The 13,788-nt window shown below is 42.5% G+C and overlaps 1 protein-coding gene across 1 annotated transcript; it reads right to left on the bottom strand.

Annotated features, from left to right (window-relative positions):
- Positions 1–17: 17 nt before the first annotated feature.
- LOC108924000 (testis development-related protein-like) lies at positions 18–12,627 on the bottom strand. Its single transcript, XM_018735093.2, has 4 exons — positions 12,183–12,627; positions 9,857–9,904; positions 2,351–2,472; positions 18–1,416 (listed from the first exon to the last, which is right to left on the bottom strand). The coding sequence occupies exons 1-4, from the start codon at positions 12,279–12,281 to the stop codon at positions 1,065–1,067; spliced, it is 621 nt and encodes a 206-aa protein (XP_018590609.2). The 5' UTR covers positions 12,282–12,627; the 3' UTR covers positions 18–1,064.
- Between the last annotated feature and the right edge of the window lie 1,161 nt (positions 12,628–13,788).

Here is a 13,788-nt window from a genome sequence, read left to right as displayed (position 1 = left end):
GACAAAATGTTTCAGCTCATGAATCAAAATTAAAACCAACCATTTACCCTTAAATGGATTATACAAATGTTATATTTCAGTCAAGGGACATGATTTTCGTAACATTTCAGAAGATTTACTTAAATACAATTAGCAAGATTATGCAAAATATTTACCAAGTAAAGCACATCTGCACAGCAACCAGCACTGGATGCTTTGCTGCATCAGAAGAAGTGATCAGAATGCAGAATGAAGTTTAATGCAGGTATTTTCATGAACCTCTGCCCTAAAATCAAATACTATTTTGGTCTAACATTTCCAAGTCAGATAAAGTATTCCATCCTTCCCTATAAAGTATACATAAAAAATTTCAAATGGATAAATTTAAATTCTCAGTCTACGTAATGCGATATAAATAAGATTAACTTGTCAATAGCATCAGAATCTGCTAAAAACACACCTAAACCAGGGCCAGTTTGTCTGGCTAAAAATGCCCTTGTCCAGTACAATTTAAGTGATAAACCAGGTTTTCAAAGAAAAGTACACACCACACACTCACAGTCAATTCAAATCTTTTTACACTGAAATCAGCAGAATGAGTCAATTAGTTCAAAAACAGCCTGAAGTTCCATCTTAGAATCCCTCCAAAGGCCCACACATGAAGTTAGAAATAACTCCCAGCATACTATGAAAAAGTTGCTTGATTCATTTCATAAAGAACCAAAAACTGATTTAGCTTTAAAATTCAGCTGATAAATGCATCATGGTCAGTGTTTAACACAGTCTGAAGTAGTATAAGGCTTTAATATGCTCCCTCTGTTTCCCCCCTCCCCACCATCTGTTACAGCTTTTTACTTAGATCCAACCCTCATTTACAATCCAGACATTCAGATTATCATGGGTAATATCCCACATCTTGAGTTTACCCATTTTGTATTTTTTTGCACCATTTTTGTCACTGGTGTTAAAAGAAACCTTATAAATTAGACCTAACATCCCATTGTGTAATAATTAAAACATGGTCCAGTACAGCAGCACATTGACAGGCAGGTGTTGTATTCTTTTGTCTAGTGCAAGGCTCAGCCTTATTTGAGCCCCTCCCAATTCTCGTTAAGACTACCCCGACTCCGCCTCCTTATGCCAGCCAGTTTGCCCTTGGCTTTGGTGGTCCATCGAACCCCAGAGGATGGTGGATCTGACAGGCTGGTATATCTAGATGAGTCCTCCTCAAAGCCAGTCCAGGAGGCATCTTCATTGGGTGGAAGGACAGAGTCTCTGGCCACATGCTCCTCCAGCACCTCAGTCATCTTACCAGTGCTGGGTGGCTCCCAGCCTTCCATCTTGCCCATTCGTTTGGTGGGAGTGATCTGCTTCATGGTCATGGTGACACTGTCCCAGAAGCCCTTCTCCTCTTCTTTACCCTTTCTGCTGGATGTTCTGAAACAAGTTTACTTATCAATATTTCCATGAAACATGAAACACCTCCAATATTGATCAGCAACAATTAATTAGTCATGCAGGGTAAGTTATACTTCTTAAAGTTCCAGATGCACTCCTTTCCTCTACCTTCTCCTATGGACATAGATATCCACTGAAGTGCCTGTGTTGGATGAACAAATCTGACAACTAGAACCACTTGGGATTTCAGTCCGCCACCTTCTGGTCCTAACTTGGAATCCACTCAACCACACTAGTGATGCGTGACAAGTGTCTTGTCTCGCATGAAGTTAAAGCATCCCAGCCACTTCACATCATATTGTGTGCATGACTTTATTTAATAAATTAAACCTATTCAACCACTTTCACGAGATCAGATGTGACATTCCAATCACTCTGAAACCGGAACCATAAGGAATGCAAACAAGGGGAAGAATAAAACAAACATAATGAGTGCGGTCCATTAATGTATAAAACATGGCGATCTGTATGGAATCTAATCATAAAAGGTCTTTTGGAAAACTAACACAGAAGATCAAAAGATGTCTCAATGAAGGATGACAGGACAATATTTTCTTCTCACACCATGAGATTTAGGTGACCGTGCCATAGTCTCCCAAGCGACTTTTTGTGCTAATAAAAGAACGTTTGTCTCTTCACACAGCAGAATCTCTACAATCTACTCAAGGGAGCTACAGTTCCTGTTGTGTGGATTGCTAAGAAAGGCCACACACCATCTGCTATGTGTCTATTTCATCTGAGGATCATGGAGACCTCTCTGGTTCAAAAGATCAAACAAACAATAACAAAAGAGCAATGAAGATACTGACAGAGAAATTCTGACCAGCAAAGCCTCCACTAAGGATTGATCAATATGACTGCATGTAAATACCCTCTGTAATTCAATAAAATATTTTCATATGAGAGAAGTTACCCTCTGTTCTGTGCTGAACTGACACCAGTCAGCAGAAAGTGTTGATCGTCTTGAGCAAAGAGTTGAGGAAAGAGTTTCTTGTCCTTTTTCAACTTCTTGGGTTTGACTTTAACTTTGACCTCCTGTAAGACACATACAAAAGAGAGGGAAAAAAACCAATGCAGGAAAATGTAAAAATACTGAAATAAGCATACTTGATCTGAAGCAAGATGTCTGAACAGAAAACCGGCAGAGAGCCTAATATGCTACATGGGTGAGCGGAAGACATTAATACATGGAAATGATGTGTGTGAAAAACAAAGAGCTGCAGATAAAAGATCATGAGAGCAGGAAGCAATGTGCAGCAGAGCATCGGCAGAGGTAACGGTATCTCTGAAGACATCTGGGAAACTGGTTTGGTTAGCTTAGTACTGCACAGAGATAGTTCTTTCTGAAAACTGTAGAAACATTTCATTTTATTTAAAAGGAGAAATATCTGAAACTATGTACATAAAGACATTAGCTATAAAGGACTAAATTTTCTTTCAAAAAAAAAAAAAAAAAACATTTCTCAAATGAACGAATGCTCCAAACATGACTTCATATTCTCTGCATTACTATTTGACTTAAGGACACTAATAATTTAAAATGCAGGTCCCCACATGATTGAGCATACAATATTCTTCGAGGGGTGGAGAATTCCTAGCTCCACCCCTGCCTCTAACCAGCAAACACTGAAATGATGAGATCAGAAAAAAGTAACGATCACAATAACAGTAAACTTTGTCCACTGCAAAAACCATTCAAATTTCTCTAAAATAACATTTTGTTTTAAATGTTTATGGTTCTCAGCTACGGCATTGCTAGGGGAGATCGATATTCGAGACAGCGGTGAAGGCAATTGAAAAGAGAGAAGGGTAGTTGGGCTTACAGGTTGGAGGGAGGTGTGTAATGGTGGAAAATTAGTGGTAGGTGGTAAGTAATGGGAGGCAGTTGGTGTTAATTAAGGAGGTGTGGCCTTGTTAAGTAGGATAGTTTAAATTTGTGGTGTGGTGCATTTATACTTGCTTTAGTAGGAGGTATAGAGGTAAGGTTTCAAAGGAATGTACAGAGCTGTGGTTTAGCAGTATTTGTTGAGGGTGAGGGGTATTGAATGTGTGTGGAGGGGGTGTGTGTCTGGGATGCTGGCCTGCACTGTTGAGCCTTCCAGAGGTGTCGTGGGCCTAATTCAATGAAACACCAACTAAAGGAGGGGCCCACTTGATAACCTCAATGAAATACTCATGTTGGTACCTGGCTGGTGTAGTTTGTTGGTTTGGCTGGTGAGTTAGGCTTGGTCTTCTGTTGGCTTGGCTTTGTTGGGGTTGGTTGATGGTTTACTTGTGTTGGTGGGTTAGCCTTGATTTGGTTCTTTGGATTAGACTTGGTTTGGCTTTGGTGTGATGATTGGGTTTTTTTTTTTGTGTTGGTGGGTTAGGCTTTGGGGTTGGTTTTATGGTAGGTTGTTATGCTTTGTTAGTTGGTGTTATGGTTTGGTGGTTTTGAGTTGGTGTATTAAACTTGATGTGGTGGGGGTTTTTTTTTTTTTTTTTTTTTTTTTTTTTTTTTTTTGTGGGTTAGGTTAGATTTTGGTTTGGTGGGTGGGTTGAAGTAAGATTCTTGATTTCATGTCATGAAACTGTTTGGCTATGCTGGGTGGTGGTCTCTGGCTTTGGGTTGGTGGCTGGACAGGGTCCTTGTGTACAGCTGTTAAAATATACACGGAGCATAACATCTTTTCCGGTATATCTTGAATATAGTGTTGATACCAATTGACAAAACAATGTTTACTATCAGCTTAGGTAAAAACTGCAATGTTAATGTATATTACTACTATTCCATTTTAAAACATAACACTACTGTACTTCACTGAGCTACAAGATGTACTTGCCTTATATTGCCATTATAGGGGACCTCTGCCTTAGCTGTGAAAATGTCATAATCAACACACACACTGAAGCCGCTTGTCCCAAGGGGGGTCATGGCAAACCAGAGCCTAACCTGGCAACACAGCCAGCAAGACTGGAGAGGGAGGGGGGGCACCCCAAGCAGGACTCAAACCCTAGACCCACTAGAGAGCAGGATCTAGCCAAGCCTGCTGCACCAGCATGCCTCCCTTGTCAAAAAGTGAAATTTCTGATGATATTACATTTGGTGGAAGAAAGCTACAACAACTAACAGTCCAACTCAAAAGACACTTCAGAGCATAAGTTTAATCACAATACTCATCCCTTACCTAATGGGGTTAATTTCTTCCATGAAATCAGTGTTGGGCAAATCCCTGCTGTGAGCAGAGTTGTTTGGGGGGGGGGGGGTTTTTTTTTTCTTTTTTTTTTTTTTCTCCCTCCCCCCTAAAAAATAATGGCAATCATTTCTGAGGAGAAATGTGTCACCTAACTTTTTTAAAACTAAAAATGTACTTTATGCATGACCATACCAAAATTTCTTTAACAAGAAATATGACTAACTTTTCATCAATTACTCATTAGCAATAACTGCTTATTCAATGTAGCATAACATAGATCTGAAGCCCACCTCCCAGAGAGTGAGACAGGGTACATGTTAATACAGGGGAGGAAGACATTCTGACAGTTTGGCTGGCATGTTTGCAATATAAAGAAAATGCTCAACTTTTCTCCACAAAGCATGTAGACACCACTGAATACATTTACTAGCAAATGTTTGACACCTCATGATCTTCACTTGAGGTGTGCTTTTATTTATGCTACTGTAAGGATATTCAAGTTATTAAAGCAGCTTATACAACTGGATGTATATAGCAGCACGAAGGGAGGAGGAAGCAAACTCCCCACAGACTGAGCAGGGATCAAACCCACATCCTCCCACACCACTCAGGTGCTGTGACAGCAGAGCTACTTGCTGTGCTACCATGCTGCCCATGTTTTCCCCTGTGGCCTTACACTAAGCATAACTACAATTACAGTTTAATAAATTTGTTCTCATAAGTGCCTACTTGGTTTACTTTGCTGTTCACTGATGGCTCCAAACCCTTAGCCATGGATGAGGGTTGTGCTGTAAGGAATCCCCTACAGGAGGTTTACTGTATACATGCATGATTGACCTCTCTAGATTTACATTTTCATTATAAACAACCGTGTGTGTGTGTGGCATACTGTACTATAAATGTGGGTAACTGGTGACATTTACTTTGAGTGTGCTCTATAATCATGTTAATACATAGGTGCACAAATATTCAATTAAATGTAATTGAGCTGCTACTTCTGTAACTAATCCTATAATAACATTCATCCTTTGTATCTGGAATGTGCTTTCATTCAAAAGCTTGTACCACAGACACACATAGGGCAGCTCCTCAAATATGCTCCTAGGCAAAAAAAAAAAAAAAAAAACTAACTAAAGCACATTCAGAACATTTCCCACTTAGCCGAGTTCCTCCGTCACTCAAGAATTTAAACCAGTTTAATTGTGGCTTACTTTACAATGCAGGATGCCTTTCAGCTGTAATGTTCATGTCATGCTGTGTGATTTTATGCATTACAAGACAGGGTTGCATAAGTTAAAAATTCTGCATGTTTTAACTTTATTAAATTTCCTGTTCATAAAATCATCTTTAATAGTCCTCCCTGAAGGTCTATCAAAACAACCACTGCAAAGGTAAAACACAAAGGACTTCTCTGTAGTGCTGCAGTTCCAACCAGCAAAGGAGTTAAACTTTCCTAAACATCCTCAACCCATCAACAAACCAGAGTTCTTCAGTCACTATACATGGAAACCTGACAGCCACTACTGTCCTTGCAATGCAGTCAGAGCTTTTTGACAAGTTTTATGTCTTTCAGGTTCAATAAACATTTATTTACTTTGAAAAGCAATAGAGTAACTGGTTAAACAGTTGACTCTCAGTGACCAAGAAAGGCAAGAGAGACTATGCTCCATCCTCCCTTCTATATGTCACCCAGGAATGCAACTTGTTCTCCCATTAAACAGTGCCGACTGCATGGCAAGGATCTTTGACCAGAACCACAGAGTCCTGGGAGCAAAGGGTCAGCAAATACTGTTTTTATAAAGCCAAAGGCATGCAGAGCTGTATAATAACAAATGTGCCCAACTGGGCTCTGTCACACTCCCAGTGCTACATCATTAGTCATGTCCATGTACTGATTGTAAGAAAGGGCCAGCAGGTAGCATGGAGGATAATCACCTTAGAGGCATCTTGAAATCAAGGGCCTAAATTCAAATCCCATGTCCAACTGATATGCCCCTGATACAGATTCTTACCTTGAATTGATAGAATAAACATTAACTTGTTATATAAAGGGGTAAACTGAAAGTGTCTGTACAGAACAATGGGAATTTAAGTGAAAGTATCATTTACCACTTACCCTAAATAAAATGTGCAACATTCCTCTGAGAGGGACTACCGGGCCATTCTGAAAACACACCATCTACCCAAAAACAAAGTTCCACTTCAAAACAAACCAGCCTTAGTAAAATTAATCCAGGTAGATGTCAAATGGCCTGCTTTTATACTGAATAAATTGTCCTGTGGCTGTATAGATATAATTCAAAGGACATTTTTTAGAATGAACACAAAATCCCCTCATGCCCCCCTTGAACTGCTGACATGACTGCTGGAAAAAAAGCTACCCCTACTTGGCATGTACCACATGTTCTGAACAAGGCATGTTAAACAGACTTGTTAAAGCACTGGCAAGAATGCTGTAAAAGCAACTGTTCTGGAGAAACTCGTGTACTTAGGGCTAAAATAATGTTTTGCCTATCAGTTTGATAAGGCCCTGTTAGTTTGGAAATAATACATCCTCTGCCATTTTTCCATTCTATTGTCAACCCCTTGTCCTGAGCAGGGTCGGGGTGAGCCGAAGCCTACCGGGCAACACGGGGCGCGAGGCCGAGGAGTCTGTTACAGGGCACCCCGATCGGGGCTCGAACCCCACACCCACCACACAGCAGGCATTAGCCAAACCCACTGCACTACCACACCCCCTAGTCCTCTGCCATTAGCTATCATCTAATAACACAGCATATTAATAATTGTAGGAAAGAAGATATTAGAAATTTCATTGCACTGTTACCATCTTATTTTCAGGGCCCTGTGCTGCCTGAAACACCACTTCTTTGATGCACTATGCATTTAGAGTGCCTCACAGTTTTGATAGATTTCTACAAGAAGTGATAAATAATACTGGTATCGAACAAGACTGTGGTACTGTTAAACATTTTGTTTAACCACAGTTCCATCCATGCATTAGTTACTTTGATTTCCTGTGGTACGAATGCTCCCAGTGAGATGCACTCAACCCTGGATGAACTCCTCCACACTACTCTGGATCCAGAGGGTCTGGTGATGATGAGATGGCCTCTCAGCAGGAGAGGAATGTACATCCCTGTGTGGGAGGACCAGTGCACCCAGGGCCACTTTCCAACCCCTTCCCCCCCACCCACATTGCAGCAGGGGGGCAGCGCTGGCCATCCCACAGAGACCTTCAGCTCCTGAACCAACAATAAGAAAAGTTTGCTTACTTGAAGAACCAAGGTCTTACGGGAAAGATTTGTTTTAATCTGTGCAGAACAATGCTAGCAAACCCGACATAATCAGCAAGTTAAAACTAAAAATTTTTTGGAAAATTCAGAGTTGAAATTGCAGTGTCTTCTACTGTTCAAGTAGCTCACTGCCAGTGCTCGTGCACCCATCCATCCAACCACCCATCCACAGTGTACAAAAACCACATACTTTAAGATTATGTAGAGCATGTATATGTACTGTAGATCATGTACAGCAGAAATATTCAATCTCATTTTTACTCAATCATACCTTCCCCTATTCAGTAAAATTATCATATTTAAGTTTAATTTAACTGTTCAAGTTCTATAAAAATATGATGGCAACCAAACACCCACCAAATGGTTCTTAATTTATACACCACATGTAACTGTGTCTTACTGTCACAGCCATTCCAGTACAAATGCGATTGGTAATAGAGTTAAATAATAACAGAATTTGGCCTTTGTTTCCTATAAGCTTCTCTAGCCAAATCTTGGCCAATGAAAATGGCATGATGGGAAGCCTTCTTGGACCACTGCACCCTGTCAGATGGACCATACATCTCTGCTGAGTGGGTCACACATGGGTGAGCAGCCCAGCTAAATTAATGGGGGGAAGGAATAAAAACAAACAGTGCATGAAAGCCACGGTATCATGTGCCAAATCTCTACCGTACAGTCTTTTACCAGGTTTCCTCTGAATACTCGCCCACTGGTGTCTCAAGCAGTTTTAAGATAAGTATCCTTTATCCCATCCGGAAAACTGGCCCCAATAGAGTGCGTTTACCTTTAACTTTAAAGTTAAAAGGGACAATAATTAATCTTTAACATATTTTGGATCCCACAGCTGCTGCTGCCCACAACACAAATTTATCAACTCTAGAAATAAACACACAGACTGTTTGCAATGTGCAAATTTACACCAAACAGCAGCTGACTCATATCTCAGTTGTGTCACCATAACAGAACAAGGTGTCCTTGTTTTATATTATCTGTCAGTATTGGATTACATACTGTACACTGGTTAAGTCTTTATTTTGTCTTTACTAAGAATTTGAAGGTATTGAATATGTTCATGACAACCTGACCAAAGACCTGCCTATATTACCAATTTCCTCACTCTCAGCACTGAGTGGTGTGTCATATGATACAATACATTATCGCCCAGGAATAAGAATAACAAATCAACATGGAACACTGGTTTGTCATGATTTCGCGGTTAAACATAAGATACCTAAAAAAATGTCAAACTTTAAGATCCGGGTTCCGACATCCGCGCTTTCATATTGGTTGGGGGGGGGACAGTTTAACTCGTTTCTTTTCTCCCAAAGTGTTGCCCCCCCACAACAGTAAAAATGATAAAACTGCCTCCTGTGGAACTGAGTTTGTCCAGGATTTTTAGGCTATAATTTAACATTTATTTCACCCCCCTGGACCACCTGGGCTGTGAAGCATCACACTGTCGTGCCACACCAGTGATGGACGAAAACTTTACTCAGACGGAGACTGCTGACCGTTCACTACAATAAATTACTGGTCAAGTCTGGTGTAATACTGAGGTTTTAACGGTAAAAGGGCTCAGTATTAATATTAATCCATTATAACTGAAAAGTGCTTCGTTACAGTGGGGCTCCTTCCACAAGTAGGACCTTTAAGAAGGTTGAAGTGCAGCAGTGAAATATCAAAACCGGTGGGTCAAGTGTAAGTTTAGGCTTATAAAAAAAAAAAAAAAATTAAAACACAGTAAATTTAACACATTATCACATCGCCCTTGCAAAAAAACCCACATTGCAACGGTGAGCCGCTGCCCGCAGGGAGAGAGAGAGAGCCGTGCGAGGAGCTGACGGACAGACCAGGGAGAAGACAGCATGTCAGCTTGTTTACAGAAAACAGCCCCGCATCCACAAGGCAAAAGTTGTGACGTGAGGTGCAGGGGAAGGGGTTTACCTCCAAAGCAGGACTTGCAATATCCTCCTCGTGATCTGGTTCCTCCGCCTGCAAGCACAAGGCAAAAGAAGCGTTGGTGAGGAAGTGCCTCGGACACACAGAGGCCTTCCTGTGCACGCCATCAAGTATTTCTGGAACGGTAATATAAACAAGCGGCCGCACAAAGGCTGAGGGAGGTGGGGGAGGCTCAGCGGTCACTTTGCTCTCTCGCACCTACAACCGCTCAGATGCACCTAAACTCAGTTACGCCTTTGGAAAAGTTTTAACCCTATTTTGCATTGCTGCAGCAGTAAATATTATGAGAGAGGAAAAAAAAAAGCATGTACTTTGTAGTATGTTTTTTCCTCCTTTATGTATCTGTGTACAATAATACTTCTCTAGCTGTAATAAGCAGCTAAAATATGTTGTCACCTTAATTTTCTTTCCCACGGAGACACTTACGTTCAGTAAAGGAGGATGCACTGTAATGTTTAAGTACTGCACCGCACTGCAACTGCCAGGCGCACACAGAAGCCGAAAACAGCGTAAAGGAGCAGCGAGGCATGCCTGAGGATGCTTGCGTTAGTGAAGAACGGTTATCGCACACATTCAGACGTGTCCGTGCACTGCTTGCTGTGAAGTACTACCACAGTAAATCAAAGATGAGCAGGAAGAACAATCTCCCCTGTTAGCGAAACAAAGCTGAGAAAACCATATTATAGCATCTTTTTTTCAGATTACGCTTATTTAACCTGTACTGTTAATAATGAAAAACAAGTGTACAAATGATTAGAAATGTCTTCACATTTATGTTGTGTAACTGGACATATACCGTCATTAAATAATTGCTCTTCAAAGGATGGAGAGTTAAGTTTTGCATTTACGAGGAAGGCAGCGGAAGGGTTCATAGTTCCATTCATTTTATCTCAAGGACAAATTTGTTCATTGTTGCATGATCTTCATTTTATGAGATGTCTGACTTAAGAAAAGAAGCTTAAAGCAGAGGAACATAAAGTTTAAGAGGCTAAATCACATGCCCAGCTGTCGGAACGGAGCTGCGCCCAGTGGCCTCCTGGCCCAGCGTGCAGACAGTTCCAGGGCAATGGACGGAACCTGAACGGAGACACGGAGAGGAGCAGCAGCCCTGGGCTCTTCAATGACACAAGGACGGGGCGCATCAGAAAAACCGAGAGCTCCCAAAAACACTTTCACTTCCATAACTGCAACTCGAGCTTCGGAACAAACCCGCTTCCCTGACGGTCCACATCCACAGCCGCCACTTCGGTGAATCTTTGTCCGCTCCCACCCGCAACCCTGCTCTTGTGCAAATGATCTCATGCAAATTCTCCTTTACACGACGACGGGCAGAGAAGACGCCAATGACCGCTCCAAGCCACCAGGGACCAAAAAATCCTTTCTTTGTTACATGAGCTCGAAACCCTCAGTACTTAATAATGGTGATGATGGAGATAATAATAAGAAGAAAAATAAAAGCAGATTTGGAGAATCCAGGCAAATGGACATGGTCTGGGCTTCCCAGAGAGACACGGGGTGTGTGAGGTGTCCTGTCAGTCCCAGCTCACTGTAACACACTAATAAGAACAACAGCGGAGGAGAGGGATCCACACACACCTGTGGAACTGCGGTGGGGGAAAAAATGCAGAGAGTTGAGTTGCAGATCACCAATTCAGCTCACATTTATTTAACTCTTTCCTAAATCACTTTTTCCTGTTTCCCAGTTCTTAAGAAGTATACCCTGTCACTGTGTGGTAAGGGTAAAAGTGTAGGGACACATGCACAAACGTCTGGAACTGATGATGGTGTCAAAGTGAAAAAGGATAAATTAACTTTGCTATGGAGTAAAAGTTCAGCTCCATGATCATGAACGTACGTACGTGTGTGTGTGTGTGTGTAGGCACTCAGAACCTACACAGGAGGTAAAACTACGGGAAACACAACGAGTTCTGTCCGCGAAGCCGTGTTTTATATTTACTCTGTCCCAAAGTGCTGCCAGCTCCCCGAACCACACACACACACACACACACACACACACACACACACAACATAGCTTTTCACATTTCACCACATCCGTCGACGATCGTCCATCATCATGTCGTCGCTTGATCGCACCTCGTATTTGTTGACCCGGGATTTCGGCTACTTTTTGTAGCAGCGTAAGTAAAACATCACCGACTCTTTCTCTTTGACTTTTGAGCTTTGAAATTGAAAACGCGCCCTATCGCAATAAACACTTTTACTGAACGCCGTTCAGAACGGAATGTAAGGGCAGAAACGTCACACGTGTGTGTGTATATTAATTATATTATTAATACCGTCCCAGTCATACCTGATGCGCGCACGCGGGATGCCGCTCCTCCAGCTGCTCCTCATCCTCCCCCTCCGACGCGGACTCCACCAGCACTTTGCTTTTGCTCCGTTTAAACATCTCCTCGCTGCGCCGCTGCACTCCGGCTCCTGTACTCCTGTTCTACCGCGTTTTACCAGTCTCAGTCTGTCCTCGCCGCGTGGTTCTACTCGCCGCTCGTAAAACTGACCGCAGCGCTCAGGAGAAGAAGCGCGTCCCCGCGAGCCGGAGCGCGCGTGTCCGCCGCCAACTTTCCACTGGAACTCCTTTAATCTCCCCGCTGTTGCCGCGCGCCCTCAGCTCGTCGGTTGTGGAGCTGCGAACAGCACGTGGACGTCAAAGCCGGACATGGGAGCAGGACCGCAGCCCTGTACCAGGCTTAGCGCTGGACCTCAGAGGTGGATCCCGGAGCCCCGCCCCCATCGTGCCCCGCCCCCATCGTGCCCCGCCCCCACTGCTCATCCGCTCCGGCGTTGTGGTGCGTGTTGTTTACATCTACATTTACATGTATTCATTTAGCAGACGCTTTTGTCCAAACAAAGCGACACACATCTGAGAAAATACAATTTGTGCATTACCTTAGGAGAAAGAGAGACACAGTTGCAAACGTGTGATTCTTAAGTAAAGAATGTTACTTTCCAACGTTCAACACACAGTAGCTATATTTATTCACGACTTAGCAGACGCTTTTCTCCAAAGCGACTCACAACAGATACTATGTATGTACTAGTGTTACTAGGCCACACACCTTATTCACCAAGGTGACTTACACTGCTAGATACACTGCTTCCAATCACTCATCCATACATCAGTGGAACTCTCTCTCTGTCACTCACACATTGTGGGGGAACCTGAACAGTCTTTGGACTGTGGGAGGAAACCGGAGCACTCGGAGGAAACCCACGCAGACACAGGGAGAACATGCAAACTCCGCACAGACTGAGCAGGGATCAAACCCACATTCTCTCACACCACCCATGAACTGAGACAGCAGCACTACTACTTGCTGTGCCACCGTGATACCCATTTACATAGCTACATAACTTTTATCTGAATATCCACGATTCCTGATCACATTGATTCCTAGTAATTTTTTTTTAAAGGCACATATAAAAATTTATAGCCCTGCTGTCTCACAGCACCTGGGTGGTGTGAGAGGACATGGGTTCGATCCCCGCTCAGTCTGTGTGGAGTTTGCATGTTCTGGGTTTCCTCCGGGTGCTCTGGTTTCCTCCCACAGTCCAAAGACATGCTGTTCAGGTTCACCCATAGTGTGTGAGTGACAAGAGAGAGTGTGTTCCACTAATGGTGGGGTGTAGCGGATGATCAAGTCTTGTAGATAGATATCTGGGAGCAGTTCTACTGATACATTTGTAGGCCATTTGTTGTTGCTCATTGTCCCGTTTTGGTTGCCATGGTAAACAGTGGACTGTTGCTACTTTTTGTCAGTCATCTGACTTCGTCTCATTTTAAAACTCTGTAGCTGGTTATATTTAATGTGAAAATATAGTAGCTCGGGATACGTTTTCCTGACCTCTAAGTGAACGAACTTCAACACCTTACCTTCACAGCAAATGTCTATGTGGCA

Source organism: Scleropages formosus, chromosome 1 (genome assembly GCF_900964775.1).
Source record: "Scleropages formosus chromosome 1, fSclFor1.1, whole genome shotgun sequence".
In the NCBI taxonomy this organism is placed as follows: domain Eukaryota; kingdom Metazoa; phylum Chordata; class Actinopteri; order Osteoglossiformes; family Osteoglossidae; genus Scleropages; species Scleropages formosus.
The sequence above is the reverse complement of the archived record's forward strand: the minus strand, read 5'-3'. Positions and strand labels throughout refer to the sequence as shown.